The sequence below is a fragment of the Eleginops maclovinus genome, chromosome 9 (genome assembly GCF_036324505.1).
Source record: "Eleginops maclovinus isolate JMC-PN-2008 ecotype Puerto Natales chromosome 9, JC_Emac_rtc_rv5, whole genome shotgun sequence".
NCBI classification, from domain to species: domain Eukaryota; kingdom Metazoa; phylum Chordata; class Actinopteri; order Perciformes; family Eleginopidae; genus Eleginops; species Eleginops maclovinus.
Window position 1 is genome coordinate 21,532,832 of NC_086357.1, and position 25,625 is coordinate 21,558,456.

Consider the following 25,625-nt stretch of genomic DNA (forward strand, 5'->3'; position numbering starts at 1 on the left):
TGATTTATTCTTTTTTGATAAAAAGTGGGTTCACAGAAGCTCAGTTATCGGATGTATTGCGTTTGCAATGCTTGATTAACTCAGCTCTCTATATCAACAAATTATTCAACACACTGATTGATCCCATTATATAAAGCAGTGGAGATGTTGTAACTTGAAATGTCAGTTCTCGGTAGTGGGATCAACAACCTATTTAAGGCTTTTGTTAAAAAATAAAAAAAATAGTAAAAACAAGTCTACACTCAGCTGTTTGTGTGTCCTGTGGGGTTAAGACTGTAGACACAAAGCAAGTTCTAACAAGTTTTTGCATTTTATTAATCATTGTTGAGCTGTCCAACTTGACAAGAATATCTGGGTCCATCTCCTCCCTGCAAGTCTTAATAATTACATTTCATTTAATTTGGCTGAGGCCATTATCCAAAGCGATTAACAAAAAGTACAAAAACCAAAGACATTCGAACTCCGAACAACAAGGAAAGTGCAGATATATTCACTTCAAGCAAGTCATGCCATTGTAAGTGCTGGTGAATTAGTTACAAGGCCTAAGCTAACACTTTGATTTTTTATTTACTTAAGCCTTTGTGTTATACCGGCCCCATAGAGCAGATAGAATAAGAATAAGCCTGAGACACTTCAAGGACTCCCTGCTCTTCTGCACAAGACTGCAATTAGCCAACAATAATAGCTGGCTCTCAGTTAGTGGGGACAACCACAGGAATTTCCACAGCAACACCAGATTACATATTTTAGTCTGACATGTTTAGCTATAGTTTGTCCAGCCATATCACAGCATGCTGTTGGATACTTCAGAAGCAGACTCACCAGGTATACCTTGAGGGCAACGATGTACTTCAATAACGGAAAATGCACCTCAGGAAGTCAAACTTATGCTGTAAAAAAACAGCACCAAGGTCGCCTCCTTTTTACGTTGAAAGGGGAGCTTCTTCAGGTTCCTCTGTGATTACAGGAAGATCCAGAGGGAGGCATTGAGAAAGATCCAAGCAAATCTAAGTTTAAACAAATGGTTCTGTTCTGCCTCAACAGTCGTCCCGTGTGATGTAATGCTGTGTTGTCACTGAAACCCTCATACATCTATATATTCAGATTCGTTATACTATAGTTGTACAAATTGGGTTGTCGAGAAAATCATCACTTTTTACAATATATTTTGTCAAATAGTTTGTGCTTTAAGAATTGCAGGTTTGTTTTGCATTCATTAAGTTCCAGTGGTACACAACACAGTTTAAAAAGTACCAGAGTAAATGTGCCTATATGCACATATGCATGTACAAACACAGAGAGTTGTGCACATGAAGAAGACCCAAGACAAATACAGCAAGTGAAAAGTACACATGCCAAGATAGGGCACTTATGACAACATAATGCCAGTGTTAATTGGATATGCGTATGCAAAAAACATACAAAAATAGGACATACATACAAAAGTGTGATAATCTGGAGTGTCAATAAACAACTGCATGAACTCACAGAGTTGTGACTTACCGTGTGACAAGCCGTAATAGACCATTTTACATCAAAAACAAAGTGTACACAAAAAAAAAAAAAAGTGTAAAATTGATACATAGGTTTTCATGTCTGCCTATTTTGTACATATAAGTTGAAGTGTCTAGGTAAATATTGCAAGTGTAATTAAGACAAATCAGTCAAGTGTAGCTATGATTCAGCAAAAGGTGGTTCATTATGTGAGTTCATTATTTGATGGTCTTGGAGTTTAACATAGGCCTACACAAGCACATAATTGCCACACAAGATAACACAATAAGATGCAATTAAATAAATTCGTACCTTAATAGGTCATACTGTTATCGTTATTGAATTGATTTGTGCATGAGTTTACCATTAAATGACTGTCCCAAAACACAGCACTGTCATCATATTTCAGCACTTGGGAACTTAACATTTCCGAGGTGTGTATGAACGCAGCATGACGCCGCCTGTGGTGGCTCATTATCTGGCAAACGGAGTGGCAGCGGACAGAAGAGAGGGGATCCCCGGGATTTTTACACTGAAGCCAGCGTAATACTAACATCAAACATCTGAAAATCGCAGGGGGAAACTCGGTCAAGCTCCTCCCAGACTTCGTAAGTTCAAGTATTTAATTATCAAATCAACTAATCCAATATTTTAATTTTCAATTAAATTATGACGACGAAGGAAGTTTCTCTTTCTGTGTTAGCACAGGCTAACGTAAGTTAGGCTAGCTAGCATAGCTTGATCTAAGCTAACGTGCTAGGTACACAGTTTGTGTGTCTCAGCTAACGTTACACACATACACCTAACCGAGCACAGGAAAAACCCGACTCTAAAAAAGTGGAGGAATATTTTAAACAAACTTCCCCGGCAAACGTTAGAGTGGGATGCACCGATACTGAGATACAATGTAAGTTTGTATATGTTTAAAACCATAATGAAGCGAAAGAACTCGGAGATAACAAGGGATATGTGGATGTAATTAACGCGTGATTATTTGATATTTGCTCATCTTGTTCTATTTGACATGTATATACTTAACTTCTTACCTGCAAATTGTTCACTTGCAACAATTTCTTGCACTATTTTATTTCTGTTCTGTTCTTCTTGCACTATTTTTTTTATGTTTTAAGTGTCATATATATTTATGTTGCATTCTTGAAGGAGCCTATGCCTTTCGATTTTCCTTGCAATGACTACAATATAGCTACTGTGCATATGACAATAAAACCTTTGATTATTGAATAAATGTAGAGACCGTCTGGGCAAGCGAGTGTCCAGGGAGTTAGCGTTAGCATGCTAACTTAGCTCGGTGCTAACACTAGCATCTGACTGAGATGGGGTCGATTTCATTGTCTGTCGTGTATCGCTATTTGGACGCGTGTAGACATCGAAATATTATAATATCTAGAACCAAATTTAAAGGTGTATGTGCTCTTAGTGTTCAGTGACTTAACTTGATCTCTTTAATCGTTCATAACCACAATAGGGCAGTTAGCTCGCGTTAGTAAGCCGCTGGTTTTGTAGCCGGACAGATGGACAGGTTGTTGTTGGCAAGCCAAGTTAACGTTAGCATGAGATAGCTTGTTGTTGTTGATGGGTTATTTGGAAAAAAGGTAGCTTTTCCGTGGGGCAAAGTTGGGTCACTGAAGTTGAAGAACATCCTGAACCAGTATTTTCACTGGGGTTTTCTAAGCCGAGTGTTCCGAGCCGCGGATGGGTTTGATTATGGCTTCATGAGCCATTGATCTCACAACTTTGTCAGATTAGCTCAACCGTGAAAAGCCTTTTTATGGAGGCGTAATGGTGGACGGCGGTGCCTCCGTCAGGGTGTGTGTCTGTCTGTCTTGCTAGCAATCACCCACGCCAGACTATAGACAACAAAACGCCTACTTTACATTTTTCACCAGAATAGCAATATTTCTGTAATTGAGATAACATAAACATCCTATTATGTATGTAATGACTGTCTTGCTCTGAAGTCTTAAGTTCATGCTGTATTTCTATACTGTTCGTGGAAGTCAATCATCTGAAGGCATTCCTATGATAATCAGTTGCTGTTAATTGAGTGATCTGTAACTTGTGAGATATTATTAAGTCTTTTAATGACTGGATTTAGCCTTTGATGTTTTGTTAAGGCAGTCACATCCTCTAAGGCTAGGGGGGCTATGTTGCTTGAGTGCTCACTTCAGGTCCGCTTTTTTATTCACCTGTCTTTTAAAGTGTTTTAGACCAACAATAGTGTCTGTGTCACTACCTCTGCCTACCAAGTGCCCTCCTTTTTTAGAGCAAGCAGACAGTTGGCACCCTTGGCTAGGGATGGGGGACACATGTCGCTTTGCATTTTATGATCAGTCTTGGATTAGCCTGAGGAGGGGTGCCTCTGATGAAATACCCTTCTGAGAGTGATGTGACCAGACAGACATGACTCGATATCCACTCCTATTCTGCTGCATCAGGGCTGAAACAGATAATAATACATCTGTACTTTCCACCAGCCAATAGTATTTTTGCTTGTGTCACGGGATCAAATGTACCTTGCTCGTTGTTGCCCTTGTTACGTTTGTTATGGTAATATTATATTTTATGGCCTTTTCAGGTCCTTCCGGTCCTTCCTTCTTATATTGTTCAACCCTTATGTTATGCATACATGTAAAGCATGGTAAACATTTAGATCCTACTCATAACATTGTGACTCCTAGTATATCTGACCTTAAGTATTCATTTGCATCATTGTTTCTGTTGGTCTCCAAAGGAAATCATTGGTGACGGAGTGAGATATTAGCACATCTGTTTTACACAAACATGGCCTAACAGTCAACCCCAAACATACCTCACAATAATATTTCCTATTGTAATGATTAACCACAATATTTAGACCTCATATGTGTTATAAGTATCTGCTTGGTATGGCATAGCTCTTGTTGCTTGCATCAATCCATATCTGGCTGTGTTGTTGTCGTCACAATAGTATCTGAGGAGCCCACTGTAGGAAACAGTTTTACCACAGCAGTTAGAGTCTGGTCGGAGGTGTGCGCCCAGTCATTGTGAAAAGGTTAGCAGGAAATGCAAACAGTAAAGCATCTCATAAATCGAGCAGCGTTGTGATTAAAAACAAGGCATTACATACTGCTGGTTACACTGAGCTGACTTAATTCAAGTTATAAGATATTTTGAGATAGACTTTCTCTGAAGTATTGAAAGTGATAGGATGTTTTAGTCTGGTTCAGAACATGTAGTAAAGTCTTTCAGAAAGGAAAGACGTGCAAAGCTTTAGAACACCATTCCAACAAATAGGAGAACGGAAACAAGCACTCAAAGGGAGAATGAGACATGGCCTTTAGCACACAGAAGAGAGAGACTAAAAATGAGGCTGAATCCCCTGGAGGATGAAAATCCCAATCCAAAACATCTGGAATGAGGCGACCACAGTCGGGGAACAAAAGGGGTCCCAGGACAGCTGATGGTCCAACACAGAGAAGCCTGAGCAAAAAAGAGGACAAGGGGCAGAAAATAGGGAGGGAGAGATAGTCATACATCTTGGACCCTTGTGACAGTGAAAAAACAGAGGGTTAGAGATATGAATTGACTTTCAAAAATATGACCTTTCTGTGGTCGACAAGACGATCATGAATCATAAAATATTAGGCTTAATAGATATATTGAGACTAAGTACAAGTCAGCTATAAGGATGATAATCAGATTTGTCAAGTTCAAAGAATAAGAAACTTACTGAACGTTTAGGTGAAATATAAGTTATTGGATCTCTACATAGTCAGACTTTCTATTTGAAGCCTGCAGACTTCTTTTTGACTCAAGATAGGAGCGCTAAATACAGGTAGTGATAGAATAAAAGGATTAAGAAATTCAGTCAGGTGTTACAGGTCTGCCCAGTAATATGTTTGCAAGGCATAAGAAATATCTTGTAAATGTAGTAGTTTTTCCACCTAGGTGATGTGTATATACTATTTTTAAGATGTGAATGTTTTCCTATCCTTCGAGGACTGTCTTTGTTCTGCCAGTTTTCCTGTTTGTCGCATCAGATTTAAGAGGACAGGAGTAGTCGTATTGTCCACAGTGTCCCACCCAAAGGCCTCGGGCAATTCTTGGAGCTTAAGGAGAGCAATCCTGTAATGTTTGACTGACGGAACAATTTCTTGTTTATCCTGTTGGACTTCATATTAACTGTAGCGTGTGTGTTTACTGTTTGTGGCCAACCATATTGAAATAGTTAGAGGTACAGGCATGGACTGATCATTTAAGCATTTTAATTTTACGGCAAGCACATTTTGAGTTCAGACTCGTCATAGCCACAACCATCATTTCCATACCTGTTTCTATTCAAACTCTTTAGTAGTTTTGATTGAGTAAATAGCCACCTGACCTTGAATAAAAAGTAAGACGCTCTGTTTGTTTTTAAGAGATTGCCCTGTGTATTTGTATAGGCTCTATTTATTATTTAGCAGAGACAATTTGTGGAGATGTTGTGTTTTGTTTCACTTTAAAAACAAATGGTGGTCTTCATATTCAAAGACCAGCACGGATTCACCAGAATGAATTTGTTCATCATTGTTTTATTGTTTCAAGAAATACTGTCGTCATTCAATAACATTTCAATGTATTTAAAGAGTGACGGTTTGGGGCGACAGTTACAGTGGATTCAATTAGAGACTGGATAGTTAAAAAAACAAACTCTTTGAAAGGATCATCTCAAACCACTCCTGCAAATATAATCCATTCTTGGGCTGCTCCACAGTTTGAGGTGGGACAAAAAGTGCATGCAGTAGCAGTTATTTAGCCCTACGAGCCATTCACTCATACAGAGTCAATATCTGAGAGAGCGATAAGATAGCAGTCATTGTAAATGTGACCCAGTGTTGCCGCCCAGCATCACCTGCCATGCTACAGAGTCTCCGAAGGCCTTCAGCGGCGCTACAGGGGATAGTAGAGAAAAGCTCAACTTAATGCAACCTGATGCGATGCGAGCGACAACCAGGCGAAGGCTAATCGGGCTTGTTTCATTGCCCACAGAAATGGAAACACTGAGTTGTTTTTACTCGAGAACGGTTCGAGCACAGATATTGGACCGCGCTGTTAATCAGTCTTGCCAGCTCAACTGGCATTGTTGTATTAAAAACAGTTTCAGCAACATGTACACTTTTTAAACAAAACAGTTCTGTACTTTGCGTTGGAGTGGTTTAGGGCTGGATTTGTTTGTGAAGTTGTTCTGGATGTTGTTTGACTGTTGTTTTTGAAAAACTGGTCACCATTTATTGACTGTCTGAATGTATGTGTGTATACTGCTGTTGTTTACTGAAGAGGAAACCACCTTCACGTCTACAGAGGGTAGGTGTTTGATACTTCAAATGTGAGACTGGGTGGAGTGTTGTTAAGACTACATATTGTGTTTATGAGCATAAGGGAACGTTAATTCAATTAATACATATAGGCTTTATGATGATATCCAGTTTTAGATTCAGCTGGGGCAGAAATAACCCAGGTTACAGCCACATTTGGACACTGCTTGTGTTTAACAGCCTGGTGCGAAGTTTATCTTTTTTTAAAGAGGTAAATGGTGATGGCAATGTCATAACCAACATAGTGAGATTCCACACATCAAAGCCCCTCGGCATCCAATGGCATTTTGGAATTATTTAATGGTCTTACCACCGGTAAACATTCCTTTGACCACGCTCAATGATGTTGTGGAGGTTAAACATCATCGTTAAAAATGGCTTAACTTGTGCAGACTCTATTTAAACCTTGTTTTATATTATTTAATAACTGAGTAAATCCTCCAATAGGATTTTAACAGAAATGTAAACCGGTGCATCCTTATGATTTTTATTTTCAAAACAGTTGTGATGCTGAAAAGGAAGACATGCTTATTTGTAAAATAATGATCAGGTTTTGGGTATTGATTTCCATGAATACTAATATTTGTCTCCCAACTGAAAAATAGACCATTTTCAGCACTTGCTGTTCAAACAGCTTATCTGTACTACTTTCTAAAGTCATTGGTCCTTAGATGCAGCAATTCACAAGGTTAAACCCCATGATCCTAAACCATTACCAACAATGATCTAAATTGCAGAAACAAGTAAACAATTTTGATCACTTCTTTGGTACCAAAAAAAAAGTTGAGATGCTTACCATCAAGCTACTTTGTAGTGGTTTTACCTTTTCATATCTTTGCCAATTGCCGAAACAAAGCTTGCATGTTACGGCACATCATCCAAGTGAATCATTCATTCATTGGAACCTGTGTAGTCCCTCATTTTTATTATGCTTAGATCATACTTGGTTGCCGAAGGCTAATCACGTCGTGGCAGGGCAAGTTCTGCATGCTGAATTGTTGATTGATGATTTTCCTTTGTTTTCTTTGGTGGTTCTTTCTTTTTTCTGTGTTTCTAGAGGTTTTTTGTTTGAATGTCTGTCTTTCGATGGGTTGATTAGATAAATCATAAAGTCTTATTGTCACATGACATTTATATTGTGGCCCTGAAGTCTAGGCTAATGCCAAGTTCACACTACACGATTTTTAGCCCAATAAGCCGCTCCCAGACGGAGTTTGCTCTAAATCGGCGTTAAATCGCCCCTTTGGCAGTCGGCGTCGGATCATTATGTATGAACTGCTCAAGAGACTCCCCGGCGCCTCCCCGACTCCTCCCCGACGCCCGACAGATATCTAGCAAACTAAATATCTGAACCTGTCGGCGAGTCCAAATCCTGTAGTGTGAAAAGGGTTGTGCCTGGTAATGGGTGCGCTGACGAGCTACAGCCAATGAGAGCACAAGACACGGGGTGAGGAAAAGCCCCGGGGAGGAGCTGCACAACTTTCTAAAAAGAAAAAGAAGCGTTGTCCTACACAACAAGTCGACACAGCTGTTTGAAACCTGATTTTGAACTGTAAAGTTGTAGCTAGGCTACACAATTCACTGAAGTTAACGTTAGCTGATGTGCTAACAAGCTTAAGCAAAGTAACTTATTGACAGTTTCTAGGTAAAACATAATAACGTTCGAAATCCGCGCCATTTCCCGTGTCACTTCTCACGTGTAGTCGTGAGAAAACGTAGTTTGGAGACCAGACAGACTCCTCGGGGATTTCTCCTGGTGACAGATCGTGTAGTGTGTGTGTGTGTGTGACCCCCTGTCGCCGTTCAATCGCGTAGTGTGCACACCACAATGACTTCAAGACTCCCGAGCGAGTTGTGTAGTGTGAACTGGCAAGCGATCGTACGACTTTGAAAGTCTTGTAGTCTGTGCAAGGCATAAGATGCATGCAGGGGAAGGGGCTCAAATGTGTGCTACTCTTATCCGATTTTACATAACATCAACAACAACAACAACATACAGGCATAAAAATATACTTAAAAGAAACCCAACACAAATCTGCTGTTTTTTCTCCTGTTCCTCGCTCATTCGCAGGTTCTGGTCTATGACTAATATTTGGGATTGGTGGAAGCCTCAAATTGGAGTAAAGGATGTTCTATCGGACATACTTTTATTTTGATTTAGATGTACACTAAATTTGCCATTAATCCCTGGTGAAGAGGATCTCCTGAAAGTTACGATGGCCAATTTAACTCAAAATGTGTGGGACTTGTGTTGTGTGTTTGTTATGCTCTTTTGCAACTTGCACTGTTTACAAGCTCAACTCCTAGTGGCCTTGTGTCGTACGCTTTATTGCTTTACACCCTTTAAGCTCTTTATTTCCTTCTCCTCTGGTCACTTCCTGCTACCATACATGGCTGAGAAATGTAATCTGATAGCATTATGCGCGTGTCCCGGCACTTCAGTCTGTTTGCGGGTATGGGCTTCTGGTTTTACACGATTATGGAGTAACCATTTGGAAGCAATTGGGCTGGAATTGAAGACTATCCCTGTCTACGGTTTTAGAAATCATTTAGCCGTACCTTTTTATTATAACTAGTAAACATTTGTGGTTTAAAAAAATGTATGCAGTTATTTGATGCTGGAGAAAACTACTACAGAAGGTTGACCTTTTATGGTCAGCTGGTCTCTTACAAAAAATCTACTTCAGGGTTTTGATCATTGCACATGTGTGTTTATGTGTGCTTGCCAAATCCCAAAGAGATGTGGGAAGTTATAAAGGTTTTTCTTATTTGTATGTTAGTCATCCGTTATAAGGGTCTGTTTACTTGAAGTACGTCAGTGTCTCTGTGTTTAAAAACATCCAGAGAAATAGATGTTTTAATGTGGCAATATGGCCGCGCATTCTTGTGTGCTCACGTATAAAAAGCCTGATTTGCACTTCCTGAATTTAATGCTGTCGTCGATGTCACGTTGCTGAGGGAGAATCCAGGTGGAGACATGCGCACACACAGATACACTCTGCGTGGCTCTGGTTCTCTCTCTCCCACACACACACACACGAACACACACACGAACACACAAACACACACAGAGGCAGCCTGGCAGATTCAGGGTTAAAGGCTTCCATTTTGTTAGGTAACACCCTAATGGTCTGATCTGTCAGTGGCGTTAAAATGGCAGGGGCTTAACCCTTGGCGTTCAGGACACAACCAGTAGGGGCACACACACACACACACACACACTGGGTTGGCCGAGCCTACAACAGAAAAACTGAGGAGGAGGAGGGGAGTGTGTGAGGCAGGGAGGGGTTGAGGGTACGAAGAAGAGTGAGCAAATGAGAGAGAGAGAGAGAGGGAGAGAGAGGGAAGACAAGGAAGAGTATTTTTCACTTGGGTACAGTTAGATTATGGCTCAGCTAGCCACATGCGCTCTGCACCCTTCTCCCTCCCCCAACCATGGCACCATCTCAGCTGGGCCCCTGCCCCCACTCCTAGCTTGGCGAACACAGATTAGTATAGGTAGTCAGGTATTTTTTTTCTCCATTTAAACAATATCCCAAAAGAAAAGAGCGTCACTCTCTGACAACCTGAAATGATTTTGTAATTGAAAAAGCATATTGGATAACTAGGATAAGACTTAAAGCAGTAACGTTTAAGGCGACGAGTAGTAAATAACCACCCCGAATTTAAGATCGTCTCGTCTTTAGCCATATTTACTAGTAAGAAAATTGGCAGTTTGAGAGATTAATTAAATGTTTAAGGATCCTTAAGCCACGCAAAAACATTTGGTGTTGCTCTGCCGTCTTTTATTGGACAATAATAATCCATACTTGTATCGCTTTCATTGGAAATTATAATTGTTGTTTCCCCTCTTATTGAACCCTAAGGACTCACTTGAGAAGCCTCAGTATTTTTTAAAATGGCTGTTAATGTGTTGGCTGGCTGGGTCCGGTCCCAGTGGGGAGATCATTACAGTGCAGCAGATGAGAGGCTCGCCCGAACCTGAGGGGATGAGCCTTTTCTATTGATCGGCTCTCTATGAACTGCTGGACACAAAGGGAGAGCGACTGAGGATAAAACCTGGAGTGTCAGTTCAGGTCACACGATTTCCCTTTGCATTCAGGCAATTGCACCTTTATGCTGCCGCCCGACACGCAGGCATGGGAGATTTTTTTGCATATACATTATTTTAAAGAGAAGTAGACAAACGTTGGTGTGTACCACCCTTACAGGGAAATGTTTTAAATGTATTGATCCGACCAGGCCTTCTTTGAGGCTTTGTAGAAAATCATGCAGCTAAGTACAAACCTTTTTTGGGGGTTAATCTAAATAGGCCCTTTGTTTTGAGCTAAGATCTGCTCTGCCCTTGGGCTTTTTTTTAACTAATCACTGGCTGCCGTCTCCTACGCTCTTTATCATCCCCTCGCCATGTTCACGTTGTATGCACTCCATACTATAGAGATTGGTTGTTTCATGTTGTACCCACATGTATGCAGGTTTATATGGTGCTTGCGTATTACAACAACAGGAAGCATGCCATGCAAATCAAATGTGACACACCTACAGCAAAAACTACAAAATCAACGGAAAAAAAAGAACTGTATTCTGATTTTGGAAGCAGATCATATTTTACCTGATTTAAAAGTCATCGTTTTGACATTCCTGCAATCTGAACCTGACTAGTACATGGGACATATTGTAAATCAAAGTAATGTGATAAGGCTTGCAGGTTTGACGGTGTGAAATGGATACTGGAGTGGCGTTCTGATCAACTAATGTGGACAATAATGGGATAAACTGCAAATCTGGGTTGTTGAGTCTGAGGCAGCGAGGTTTCGGTCGACCAGTTCCCTCCAAGTATGTCCCAATGGACTTGTTGATGGACAAGTCAGGCTTGTTTGTGAGATTGTAGTGTCAGTTTCGTTTGGTTTTACAAGCTGGATGGATGGAGCTGGGGGATCATTGGAACTGGCAGGAGCGCTACTAGCACTGATTGATTCAGGATCTGTTCTCAGTTGATTGCCTGACCATAGAATACAAACTCCTGCTGTCCAAACTAAATTGGTTCCAAGGGAAATTGACTGTGTCCCCAAGGAAATGTGTGTTTATTGGCTAATTATATTGATAAACTTGTGTTTGCTGGTATATTCATGAGCATTGGAAGTGTACCTGAAAATGAAAACAAATCTGAAAACCTAACTTTTGCAGCAAGGGCATTTTGTCTCTCTGCCCTTCCTGGCTCAGCGTGGACAGCGGAAGTGACGTTGTCTCCATCATATTGAGTTTTAATTTTGGCTCATAGACCTGTGTTATATTTATGTGTCCCTTCGTCATCTCCTGTCATCACAAATACTCAGAGCAGTGTCTCAGTGCAACATTATCTCAGCACCTGGCGGCTTGAAGTCCTGATGCCGTGTACTATCTGCACTCCAATCCTCTCAGGTGTCACTGTGAAAGACAGAGATAGACTGCTGGACATACGGCCCAATTTAATCTCAAGGGGTCCTGACCAATAACAACATTGCAAAATAACTTACAAATAACACCTCCTCCAAATGTTTCCCTGTAGTGTAAAGAAGTAGAAGAACAATCTGTCACAAGATGAATACACTTCCTGAGATGTCTTGAGAAACACAAAAAGTACATTTCCCCATGAATCCACCAAGGAACAATACATTTATTTGAACAGCAACTGAACAACAAAACATTACTTTACTTCTTTGCTATTTAAACAACTTTTTGAGTGTTGGATTCATTGAAATTGTCCATAGATTGTCATCCTTGTTTAGCAATGCTGCATCACACCAAATTAAATGAAACCATTGAGTAAGGGGTCCCATGAAACAAAAAAAACATTTTGGCTATGCTTTTAGCAATTGGGTTTCACCAATGTTGTTCGCAGATAGACACTAGGTACAGATTTGTTCAAAAGCAGCCGATTGAATAATCAAATTTTAAATATGACCACATTTGGTGTTCTGGTCAGGGTGGAAAAGCTACTGATAATCTTCTTTTAACACAAAGTAGGCTGCTCACTCTTTATCTTGCCCAAAAAACCTGGCCCTTACTTAGCCTGTCCAACAAAAAATTGGAATTTATAACTTCTCTGCGATTTTCACACTATGCACAGTAATCCAGTGGGCCGGATTGGAGTCCTTGGTGTGGTCAGTTCTGGCACACGGACAGTTTTTATGAATCCCCTGCTCTAGATATATCTTCTACAGTTTCTTTGTGTTCTTCACATGTTTGATAGCTGTTAGTATGAGTCTCTTATATCCTGGAGGCTGTGAATGACCTCCTAAATCACACAACAGTACGCAAGGCGCTGAATAGAATATGAGCTCCAGTGCGTGGTGGTTCACTAAAGCCTTAGTGAGGTGGGGTGTGACGCAACAATCAGGTTGGTACAGAGATCCTTCAGTCAGTCTCGAGTGTGTACATAACGCTCATAATCACAACATATGCATAGTCAACAACTTCATTTTGTGTTCCTCTTGTTGCTTAGCAGCAGTGCATCTGAATCACAGGATTCATGATGCTAGCCATCTCCTCTGGGACAGAAGTAGCCACGTGTCTCTAGACCTGAAACTAGCAACCGCAGCCGCCATAGTAACGTGCAGATCTGACTCCGCATCGTCCCAGAGGGTTACAGACATTTTGTGCCTTCACCCCCACATCGTTACAGCGGGAGCAATGTGCAGCCACTTTTTCAGCAATCATACAAAGTAAAGAGTGGTTTGTGAAGCTGTTGTATGGACTGGAACATATACCCTCCCTCACGCAGGCTGTCATCTCTGGCAGATAGATAGCCTTTGTGTCCAGGGATGGTACAGCAGGGCACATCTGTCCTTGCTGTGTACCAGAGAAGGGCTCATTTTAAGCTCCATGCACTCCAATACAGGCTCAGAGCTGGAAGTGTAGCTGTGTGGCTGCTTTATTTTGGTTGTCTTGCTTGGTTTAGTAACTGATGAGGACGCCTGTATCTTATCTGCAGTAAAAAGAAAGAAAAGCAGTTTTAATCTCCCATCTTACTTTACGACTCTCTCTCAGGGACTCAAAGTGTTTTACTTTATATTCTTATGGTGAATGGTGGCCTTTTTGCTTGGCTTTTTAATCTTGGAAGCTTTAAATGATTTGAAGAGGAAATCTTCCAAGATGTTTTTTTTCAATGAGTATCGAATATCAAGAAAGGTTGGTTTTGGATGACATGATTTGAATGGCTGCCAGCAGCTGTTGACTCTTGACTGCCACAGAAGTTAGTCATGTCAGTGATGCGTCCGCCCGCTGTTGTCTGCTAGACACGTTTTGGAATGTCCGACGTACTTTTCTTTCCTCCTCCCTCCTCTTTCCCTCCCTGTGTGGGATGTGCCTTTGGCCTTCCCGTCTCTTTCCCTCCCTGCTGCCACTCTGACTCTCCAGGGGTTAAACCTGCGCTTCGCCTCAATTGCAGACCAGTTTGAACCGGTTTTCTTGGAAGTGCTTTTTGTCTCTCATGGAATTTTGGGATAAGGTCAGGAGGAGCTTTGGCAACGTCATGTTGGACTAGGAAGACCTTGAGTCAGCCTTCTCAAACTAATGCATTATGGTGCATGAGCACTTGGTTTCCGCCCAAATTAATAATAAGCTGTCATATCTCATTTTTTAAAAATCATGCTCTCATCCTTTTACATAAATATGTATAAGCATCACATTTGAATGATAAGAAGATGTTTATTCGAGCCTGTGCGGGGGCTTGTTCTGCAGTGAGTGCATGTCCTACATTGTGTGACTGTTGTTTAGTGTTGCTGCTATTTTTCTGCTGTGTAATAGGTTTTTCCCAGAAATGTAAGTGGGTCTCTGTCCCCTGCTGTTACTGAACGGAGTGAGATTTGGGTCAGCATCAGGCTGTGGCAGTAAGAGGCCATGCCTACATGTTTCAGGATTGTCACAAAATATCAGCTACATCAAACATGCTAAAGGTTCATGTACACGACTCGACTTAATAGTGTATTTTCATACAATGGGGTCATACGGGGTGGTTTGTTAGGTTACAAACAAAACAAACACATGGTTGTGGACGTCTTTTATTTCATTTTCTACTGGTGGCAGTGCTTCTTTTTCCTGTTATCATATAACTAGACATTGGTTTAGATCAAGGTTCAAGGGTTTTTATTATCAGATGCACATTAGCTACAGTGTTGTTATGGCAATGAAATCTTAGGTCCCGATCTCCTCCAGCAATGCAACATATTATGAAAGGATATAAGATAAAATAAAACTAAAACGATAGTGCAAAATGAAACAGAGTACTGTAAATCAGAGGAAAATAGTGCAGGTATGTTGTTAGACCAAGTATTGCAGATCAAGTATATACATGTCAGCAAAATAAGAAAACACAATAAGCTAAAGTACGCATGGAATGTTGAGAGTGATCAAGTATATCCAGGATTCTATTTACATGTAAATATAATTAAGTATACAACAGATGGGTCTCATCCTGCGTTTCTTACATATTACTGTCTGAAGAGATGCAGTAAGCTATCATTGTGTCCAGGGGTTGCTTTTCTTCTCCCTGATGATCCAACTTTGTAAACAAATGTCGTGAGATGACCGTCGATGATGATTTACCATCCAGGGGACGCTGCATGTGGAGAAAATAAATACAAATATTGCACATATCTCGCGCAAAATCTGATCCTCAATGAATGAAATAAGTATGCTGTGTTATCCTACATCTTAATCTTTATAAAGATATCCTTTATAACAACTGTCACCCTGTTTTCTAGTTTAAATCCATGCATAGCCGCTAGATTGCCTATTCAGCTTGATTCTGTTTTGTAAATGTACTTTCACTGTGTGTAACTGTATCCATGTGTCTACTTTTCCCTCAGGGTGAGAGCAGCCATGTCAGAGGAGAAGGTGCGTCAAACGCGCAGCCAAAAGCGGGCTCTGGAGAAGGACCATGATGCTCCTGAGGAGACCCTGGAGGACCTGGACAGTAAACGGGTAAAGCTGGAGAAAGGTGATGCAGCCGAAGCTCCCCTGGCCCTGGATGGATCTGAACCTGAGGGAGACCAGCTAAAGGAGCAGCCTGCTAAAGTAGCAAACAGCATCCTAAAAACCGGGGAAGTGAAGGCCACTATAAAGGTGGAGGTGCCGACTGGAGACGAGCCTGTTGACATGAGCACATCTAAAAGGTGAGACGAGGAGAAATATCAAGGGTTAAATCAGTCTTTGAACTCTGGGAGTAAAACCAGCAGCGCGTGGGGACTGAGAGCGTGTTGTTCATAAGAAAGATAATTATTATTCAGTTTACATTATGGTGTCAGAGTCATTAGTCTGCGGCCAACCCTGAGAGGAATGCTGTAAACACTTTACCTTAAACAGTTACAGCTATTCCTGTGCACTTGGCCTCAGTACTGCATAGTCAGCCAACTTTGTCCACAATAAAGCCTTTATAAGTATTTCCAGCTGGCCCAAACACAGCATAATCTCCTCACCAAGTAGTTTATGTCTGTGTGGGCATAAGAGCCGAAGAACAGTTTGCTGCTGTACATTGTATTTGTTATGCTTCACTGACGTTGGATCATCTTATGGGTAAAATGAACAGGATGAGTTGTGGACTCCACACAGGTTTACAACCGAGGAAAAATGCTTTCCTGCATATTTGCGCAAACGTTTGTTTAAAAGCTTGATTTCACGCCTGCGTGCAACAGTGCACAGTTGTGCGTAGAGATGAGTCTGTTGGCGCTTCGGGTTTCTCTAACGCTGCACCAGCAAGTGGTCTGACAGGAGCCGTACAGGAAGTCACTGTGTGGTTGTCGGCAGCCTGGCCCCATTTTGAAAAGTTTGAGGCTCCTGTGGCCCGGGCTCCATTTTCTCCCACAGCAGCACCTGAACTCTGCCTCACACTTCACACAAAATGAAGGCTACATGTCACAAACTGGTTCCAACTAGCCGTTGCCATGGTTTCCACATTGGAAGGAGCCGTTGGAGGAAGGAGGGGCCAGGAGGGGTTGGTGGGTGTGTCACATGACCACACAGAGAAATGCCTGATGTCACGTGATGTGTTTGGCAGAGCGATGCATACACACACTGTGATGGGATGGCAGTTACAGTAAACAGAGAGGTAGTTCAGCTCAAAGTGTGTCGGCCTGGTTTGTGGTGTCACCTTTGACCCCTGATTAACCCTCCCCATGTGTTTGTGTGCTTACTCACTGTGGGGTGATTACTTTATTATTTGCAGAAGACTTGGTCTGTGTAGACCAACTCTGTAAAAGAATCAATAAAATGTAAGTCAAGCCAAGTTGGATACAGACCTGAAAATAACACACCTACTGAACACAACATGATCAGGTTCACAGGAGTGAATCCTTACTGCCTTCATTTGTTAAGCACTTTGCATGCTTTGTGTTTATATATGCTGACAGAATGTCAATATTCGGCAGCATTTTTCAGGCCTGTAGCCTATTTATAGCCCAGCAATTTACATTAAGCTTACGTGGCTCAGAATTAAATGAGAATCCCACTGCTCTTAATGATGACTGTTTCAGCAAACCTATAGTGGGGTCAGTTGGAAGCCATGATCAGGGAGGCTGAGACATGCAGAGAAACTGGGCCTTACATAACCAGCTACTGTGTGTTGTGATGCTTGTGTAAGCTGTTCTCAATACAGTAGTAGCAACCGGAGAGACAGCTAGATTTCTGGAGCTGGCTGATTTCAGCCAAGGCACTCTCAGGTTTTTGTTTGTGAAACATGGTAAAGCTCTTCAATCCTCTCTGATGCTACTTGTGTCTTAAATGGTTTTTAATATCGTGCGTAAGGAATGTAAACAAGGCGTCAGAGGGAAACTGATGCGTGTTCATGTTTTCACCGTGCATTAGGAGGGTAATGCACTTTCCAGGAAGTAGGTATCGACAAGGCTTGATTGTGTTCTAGCAGCTGGACGAAGTAGAGAAATGCAGTATATGTTTGTGTTTCAAACTTAAACTGCTTAAACTTATAAGATGAGAATTGCAGCTGACTACACATTCACAACATGCTTTATGTCATAAAGTTGACCTTGTTGAACTGAGCCTGCGATGTGTGTTGAGGGGAGCTGTTAGACTGTGAGGGTAGCAGAGAAGCGTGTCTGAAGACAGCGGCATGCTGAAGGAAAAAAAAAGTGTGAAGAGTCAGTGAGTTAGAGTATAAAAGATGAACAAGTTAGTAAGGGTGGGGGAGGGGTGTATGAAGTAGTGACTGAGTGAGTGACTGAGTGAGAGAGTGTACACAATAGGTTGGCTCCTGGCCATGTATTCCCCTCCCCCCTCACTGTCACCCTCTCCTGAGTCTCCAGCGGACCTCCGCTCTGCTCAGCTTGTGACTCTAGTGTCGGCAGCTGGGAGGGAGGGCAGAGCGGAGGCCCAGGCTGTGCTGCTCCGGCTAGGCCACAGGCCTCACCACGGAGGCAGGGGAGGGGTGAGGCCCTGCCTGGGTGGTAAACCGGGCCTAAGCTTGAAGCCCTGGAGGCTCTCGCTCGACAGCGTCTGAAGAATTATATAACTTCATTGCATGTTTGCATGCATAACTTCACATTAGGACCCAAACCATTAGCCCTCACATACTGTCATATCACACTCCCATCCCATGCATCATTTGCACAGCCCACAGGACCTGATGGGACTCGCACTGTGATGGGAGGCAGATCTGTTCTTTCGCCATGGTCCACTCGCTGTAAAATTACAGCCACCCTTTACCTCTAATCTCCACCCCTTTCCTGATTGATGCATATGTAGCTCACCACTAGTCGCCTTTGTTCTCCCTAGTCCCTAAGGAAAAGCCCATTAACATTTCATCGAAGGCTTTAAGCCTTTTCCACCTATAAAAAAAACCCAAAATGCAGTTAATTTGCTCTCTGTTTACATGTTTTTGTGACTGGCTCTGCTGTCTGGTGAGAGGGAGCAAGCAGGAGGTCTGGTCGTTGATGTTACCTATCGCTAGAGATAATGTGTTGTTGCGATCTTCCCCTGCCGCCATTACTCCATTATTGATCTCTTGGTTCTTGTCTTCTTGTGTGTCCCAGTGCACATTTCCACTACAACAGGGACGATGAAATCATAATTATATACTGCCATCTACTGGATGTAAGACAAAACTGCAAGTTATAACGCAGTGTTCTGGACTGAAACGGGACACAGTGTTTAGCCAAATGATGAATAGATTCTCAATATAAGTGTTTTCTGTGTCTTTTCCTGTTCTCCCTTCAGTGACATTAAGAATGAGCGTCAGCCGGCATCGCCTGATGATGTGATCGTGTTGTCCGACAACGAGCCATCCAGTCCTGTCATGAACGGCCACTGCTTACCTGACACGGATAAACTTATGGTGGGAAAACATTTACATTAAGCTTTCGGCTTCTATTATATCTACTGGCTTTTAAAGTGTTCTTTCTCACTGATAGCTGTTGAAAAAGACCACTTTTAAATTCCTTTTCTATCTGACTTGGTGTCTACAGAAGAGTTCTCCTGAGGAGAGGGAGCGCATCATCAAACAGCTGAAGGAGGAACTCAGACTCCAAGAGGCCAAGCTGGTGCTGCTGAAGAAACTACGACAGAGCCAGATTCAGAAAGAGAGCACCGTGCAAAAGGTAAAACAGTCAGTGATAGTCATTAGATGTTTGACTGGAGCTCATGGATGCGTCAGTGTTGTCTTTTCAGGTTTCATGAACACACAACTGCTAAAAACAGAACAAGGCTTTCTACACCATCTGCTTATTCATCCTTCAAGTACATACAACTCGAGAGACTAATAAAGCACCTTGTTTAATTCCAGTCGTCTGGCTCTGTAGCCACACCTCCTCCTCTGGTGAGAGGTAGCATGACATCCAGCAAAGGACCCCTTCAGGTACTTACTACGTCTATATTGGTGTATGATGCATTCTACCTCATACAACGTGTACTACAGAGCAACATGGTATATTTGCATTGTTGTGTTTACAGGCGACAGGTCGAAGCTCAGGCACGGTGATCCCTCCTCCTTTGGTGCGGGGTGGGCAACACATCCCGTCCAAACACAACTCTCAGATTTCCATGCCACCCCTGGTCAGAGGGGCCCAGGTTAGTGTGAGGGGCTATTACACTGTTCATTTTTGAAAAGTTACAAATAACGTTTACTCATTTGATTTGAAGTTTAGATCTCTTGGTCAATTTCTTCCTTTGTCTTTGCCTTACTTGATCTTCATGATGTTTCCTTCTGTGTGTGCTGCTCTCAGCATATTGCGATTACTCCCCAGCAGATAGCCAGTCTACGTCAGCAGCAGCATCAGCACAGCGGCTCAGGCCCCCCCCCACTCTTGCTGGCTCCCAGGGCTTCTGTGCCAAATGTCCAGGTCCAGGGCCAGAGGATCATTCAGCAGGGACTCATTCGGGTGGCTAATGTGGCCAACAGTAATGTCATGGTCAACATCCCTCAGGTGAGGATACAATATCCAAGAAACTATTGCACTCTCAACTTTTATTCTAAGCAACGGGAAAAGACATTTCTCATGACTATGGTCAGCTATAGCAGTGACATCCCTATGTGTAGTTGCTAACGTTCTGTTGTGTTTGTGTCCAGGCTTCTCCAACCAGCCTCAAAGGCTCTTCAGGGTCACCCAACTCTAACATCAATGACTCCCCAGCCAGCAGGCAGGCGGCTGCTAAGCTTGCTCTGCGTAAGCAGCTGGAGAAGACGCTGCTGGAGATCCCTCCGCCTAAACCTCCCGCACCTGAGTTCAACTTCCTGCCTTCAGCAGCCAATAATGAGTTTATCTACCTGTTGGGGCTGGAGGAGGTGGTGCAAAAACTTCTGGAGATGCATGGCAGGGGTGGGTAGATCTTTCGACTTGGCTAGTTTAGGCACATGTAGTACAATGCTACATTAGAATAGTCTAAAGATGCTCTGTTTTCCTGTAGGTAATCTGGGCCCAGCTGCTGCCATTGCCAGCTCCATTCCCAAAGAGCCATACACCTGCGCCCAGTGTAAGACAGACTTCACTTCCCGCTGGAGGAAGGAGAAGGCTGGGACCATCCTCTGTGACCAATGCATGTCGTCCAATCAGAAGAAGGCCCTGAAGGCTGAGCACACCAGTCGGCTGAAGGCGGCCTTCGTTAAGGCACTCCAACAGGAGCAGGAGATCGAGCAGCGTATCCTCCAGCAGGCGGCCTCCTCTGCCTCTAAAACCACCTCCTCTACTTCACTCTCCAAGAACGATGTGCTGGTGTCGCAGCAGTACAAGCAGGTCAGGGCCGCCATGCAGCACAGGTCTGTGGCTGGACACCACTCCATCAAGCAGGTGAGCAGGGCCTATGAATGTTAGATTATGTAATAGTACTTTTCCTACACTTACACTAAGTACTTTTACATGGTGAATGACACCTCAACCAACACGCAGCACGTCTCCCTTTGTCTCTCCACACAGGGTCACATGTCACACGGCATCCAGTCGATGAGTGCTCGTGGGATGGCCCACTCTTTCACTTCCACCTCTCAGCTGCAGAGTGCGATGGCGGCAGCAGCGCTGGGCAGCAGGGCGGGTAAGCACGCTGCCGCACGCCCCATGCAGCATGGGGGTAAGGTCAGCGCTGGGAGCAGTAACCAGGGCAACGTGGCTAATTGGAGGAAGCAGACTGGGGGCAACACAGGTAACTACACATGAGACACGATTAAACAGAGAACGCTCCTTACCAGTTCTCTGCTCCTGTTTTGAGTAATCCCTCTCCTTTTGAGGTGGACTTCTCCCTGGCACTGACACACTTACTTTTTCTCTTATCGCTTTTTCATTTGAGTAATTCTGAGTAGTTTTCTTCTGTTTTCGTATCCTCAAAAACAAATTAGCAAGTCATAACCTGTGTAAAACATATAAAACAATTCTCTCATCTTTCTCAATGCCAACTTTTTTCCTACACGAGTCAAAGTACTGTGATGCTTCATCATAAATAAATGTCAAACAGCGCTTTTTCCAGTATGCTGACCCCTGCTGTGTTTGCCTGCCTACAGGTGTGACTATGGCCTATGTGAACCCCAGCTTGTCTGCCCATAAGACCACCTCTGCTGTCGAGCGTCAGCGGGAGTACCTGCTGGACATGATTCCCTCCCGCTCTATCTCCCAAGCAGCCAACACATGGAAATAATGCAATCTTCCCCCCTACTGACATCATAACTATTACCCCTCTTAATATCAATAACAGCCATTCTCATGATCATTCTAATCCTTTCTATGGACTCTGCTTCTGGCCAAATGGTGCAGGGAAGAATCAGCCTAATTTCTTTTTGTTGGATAGAGGTGTTCCTTCAGCTCTTTCTCAGATATTTCTGCAACCATCTTCCTTACCTGAACCCTTCATCCCAAACGGAGTTTCGCTGCAACACCGTGGGCTTCTGACCCAAAAGGAATATGTCGAATTGAATTTGGGTACCTCTTTTGGGGGTTCGGGTTTACATGGGCGTGTACAATTTTTTAAAACTTCTCCAGCGATGTTGCCTCTCCCTCCTTGTATGTTGGTTGATCCTCTCTGTTGCACCAAGAGGAATAACACGCGACCTCCCCTGCCTCTGGATTAGGCTGGGACAAAATAATAATCGCTCGTACACACGTTCAAATCTTCGCCTTACGTCCTCCCCCTCTCCAGTCTGAGCCCGTCAGACTCAGGCCCGTGTGGTGGCCGAACTGAACTTTACTGAAGACCTCACCGCAGGGATTGTGGTTGAGCTTCGAGGACCATCCACCATAATAACTGCTTCAGCTTTGCAAAAAAAGAAAAGACTAAAAAATATCTTTATCTGCACACAGACTTCCTCTTCTCTCAAACCCACAGCGTGTATAGTAGAGAAGCTGACGTGTGTTTTTGTATGGCTGAATGTTAGGATTTTGTCTTTTCATCTGTAAGTCATATACTGTGTTTGGAATATTGTGCTCCCTGATACTTTGGAAGTGGCCTCTTGTCGAGGTCTGAATTTACAGGCTAATGTTACTGTTGAGGTGGTTTTACATCTGCTGGGTTCCATGTTGTGACCTACTTTTAAATACTTTGTTTTTTTCTTAAGACAAAGGGGAAGAATAAAGATAAGGGTTTCACTAAATCATGTAAAGACACGGAGCATATGTTTGGAGGACTATTCGTATTGAATATTGTCAAAAAAGAAAAAAAACTTCCAAAGAACTAGTGGAGCCCAAATGGAATCCCTTCTGCTAGAAGGCGTCTAGTTTATTTGAACCCTCTCTGGATATAAACATGAATTCATGCTAGACTGAGGGGGTGTAAGTAATGTCATATTTTTGACATTGTTTTGCTTTTAGATATAGGTTGTGGTGCATTATTTCTTTTCTTCTATAGACAAACTGTCTCTGGGTTTATTTATAGGGTCATGTTAGTAAAGATATATGCTTATGCCCTAAGTTTGAATGGATCTCCACCCAAAATGATTTGTTTTCTCTTGTGTGTCCAGTGGCTCCCACTCACCCTACGATTGGTCTTAGAGAAGCTGGACAGCTTTCAGAATGTAGTTATGCAAAAACCCCTATAGCAACAAATGACATGAACTTCTTAGTCTTTAACATTAAGGTGTGTATGATTTATGTCGGGTCCTTGAATTGATCTAAATATGCCTTTCACATGATCTATAGTGCATTTTATCAGGTTGCAGCAGCACAGGATAAGCTAGAGAAGTCCATTACTACATTCAACAGAGGAATGCCAAATGCTCGTGGAGATATTTTAAAAACTGTCTTTAATTTCAGTCACTGTGGTGGTCCACGCAGACATTTGTGTGGACAATTGGAACTAAATTCAAGATTAAGGCAGGGTAACAATGATTGTGCATATTTTAAAATCTGGATGTTTTGATAGCAATATGTTAAAAAAAAAAACCCTCAATCCCAGCTGACAGTAGAGGCGGACCATCCCTGCAGTTATTTTCTCCATATCAAGTTTCTATCGGTTTTAATTTTCTCACAGAAACAATGGGGATGATGATGATTTAAATGTCTATGTAATTACACACCTAGATTCTTGCTGCCCTGTTGCCTCACTTTTGATTTCATAATTTAACCATGATGTGATAATCTAATGCGACATTGTCAGGATGTGTGTCCTGTATCCTGGGTGCGCTGTTCAGCTCTCTGATCATCAGGATACTTAAAGATGGTGCACTGCGGTTTTTAACTGGGCAGACTTCTATCCCTCTGTACCGGGGTATCATCACTGTAGGTCTCGGGTTCATTAAGGATGGTGCAACAACACAGTATGTACAGAAATACAAGCAAATGAAGTTTAATTTAAATCGCTTAAGATTTTGTATTTCTGTCCCAGAGTAGCATCGGAAATCTTCCTGGTAGTCTGTACATTCCCGACAGGCAGAAGGTAGCAGCCCGCGTCTTGTGGATGCAAAAAAAATAAGCAATCTGGAAAGAGCCCGTCATTTTGTGCCCTCCTGAGTGTAAGCCTGTGCTGTCCTGACTACTGCCTGCTGCTGTTTGACAACAAATTCACCATTCCGTTTGTTTGGGGTCAGAGCTCTGCGACATGCAGTGCGGCCCAAATGGAAAAGAAAACAATGTATGAGAAGTATTTGTTTGTTTTTTGGATTTTTTCTGCTCTATCAAATAATAATAAAACTAATTTTAACCCCTCTTTCATGGTGGGTTGCGTGTTCATTCACAATTTCGGAGCACAACAATAGTCCATCGACAGAAAATTGAAAGCCAACAATTTCTATTTGTAATTTAATGTTTTTTAAGTTGATATTGAGGAATGTCATTTGTATTCCCAGCAAAACAAAGCAGATCGAAAAATCTAGAATTTCTTTTCTAAAGCACATATTTTTGTACTTGCTTTGTAGACACTCAAGATGATTACACACTGTGAAAGCTTGGTTTTACCGAGCAGGGCTCAGTCGTATTGTTTGTGGACATAAATGTACAAAAAATAACACTGACTCATTAAGCTTATTTAAAGCTTTTACTGTGTGGATGTTTTGAGACTTTCACAGTGATAGTAATCATTGCACGGCATTTGTAGTGGATGTCAAACAAGCATCTGCATATCACAAGTCTGTACAAAGAATGTGGTGTCATTTCTAGCAGTTACATCACCAGTGTGTGGAGCCAAAAAAGGAAAGCAACTACAGACAAACAAAACCTTTACACAACTAATGATCCACTGTTGTTCTGACAGCCATGTGAGTAAGTAGCAAGCTGTCAAAAACATTGGACATTTTTCATGTTTTTTCCAGAAGGGCTTTGATGAATGAGCGAAATCTTCATCAAAACATCAGCGGATTCGGGATTCAACAATGAAAATGAAAAGTGCATCTTAAAGGGGCCATATTCTGCTAATTTCAAAGTTCATATTTGGCTTTTGTGACTGGTTTCCATGCTTTAATGTTCAGAACGGTCTTTATTTTTCTCGTACTGCAGCTCCTCTTTTCCCCCTCTGCCTGAAACCATAGCCCGGTCTGCTCTGATTGGTTAGCTGGCCGGCTCTGTTGTAATTGGTCAACCGCTTAAAGATGTCCCGCACTTAGTCAATCACTTACAATGTGTTGGTGCGCTAGCCAATAAAAGTGCGAGTGTTACACAGTGATGTCACTATGTTAGGGAAGTAAACAAAGGTGTGAAATTGAGGCAGCAGGGGGCGGGGGATGATTTTACTCATTGGGATTTTAGCCTTTGCAGACCGTTTACATGCACACAAACCTCTATAACACACTACAGGAATGGAAAACTCCAAAAAGCATTATAGGGCCTCTTTAAATAATACTCACCTTTACTCAACCACATTTACATTTCTAAAACAATA

At 42.3% G+C, this 25,625-nt stretch overlaps 1 protein-coding gene across 4 annotated transcripts; it reads left to right on the plus strand.

Annotated features, from left to right (window-relative positions):
• Window positions 1–1,964: 1,964 nt before the first annotated feature.
• Window positions 1,965–24,458, plus strand: gatad2ab (GATA zinc finger domain containing 2Ab). 4 transcript variants are annotated; one of them, XM_063891492.1, is made up of 11 exons: window positions 1,965–2,102; window positions 15,698–16,003; window positions 19,056–19,173; window positions 19,304–19,435; window positions 19,621–19,692; window positions 19,788–19,904; window positions 20,060–20,260; window positions 20,404–20,653; window positions 20,742–21,121; window positions 21,248–21,470; window positions 21,826–24,458. In XM_063891492.1, the coding sequence occupies exons 2-11, from the start codon at window positions 15,711–15,713 to the stop codon at window positions 21,957–21,959; spliced, it is 1,920 nt and encodes a 639-aa protein (XP_063747562.1). In that variant the 5' UTR covers window positions 1,965–2,102; window positions 15,698–15,710; the 3' UTR covers window positions 21,960–24,458. The 4 variants fall into 4 exon arrangements, with proteins under 4 accessions (XP_063747562.1, XP_063747563.1, XP_063747565.1 ...); XM_063891493.1 differs by lacking the exon at window positions 1,965–2,102 and adding an exon at window positions 2,269–2,401 and having other exon boundaries at window positions 20,081–20,260; XM_063891495.1 differs by lacking the exon at window positions 1,965–2,102 and adding an exon at window positions 2,269–2,401 and having other exon boundaries at window positions 20,084–20,260.
• Window positions 24,459–25,625: the final 1,167 nt, after the last annotated feature.

Bases quoted from the DNA above. Each gene is read 5' to 3' on its own strand.
- gatad2ab (XM_063891491.1), top strand. The intron at 19,693-19,787 runs GTACTTACTACG...TTGTGTTTACAG, and splicing joins CCAGCAAAGGACCCCTTCAG to GCGACAGGTCGAAGCTCAGG. The intron at 21,122-21,247 runs GTGAGCAGGGCC...CTCTCCACACAG, and splicing joins GACACCACTCCATCAAGCAG to GGTCACATGTCACACGGCAT.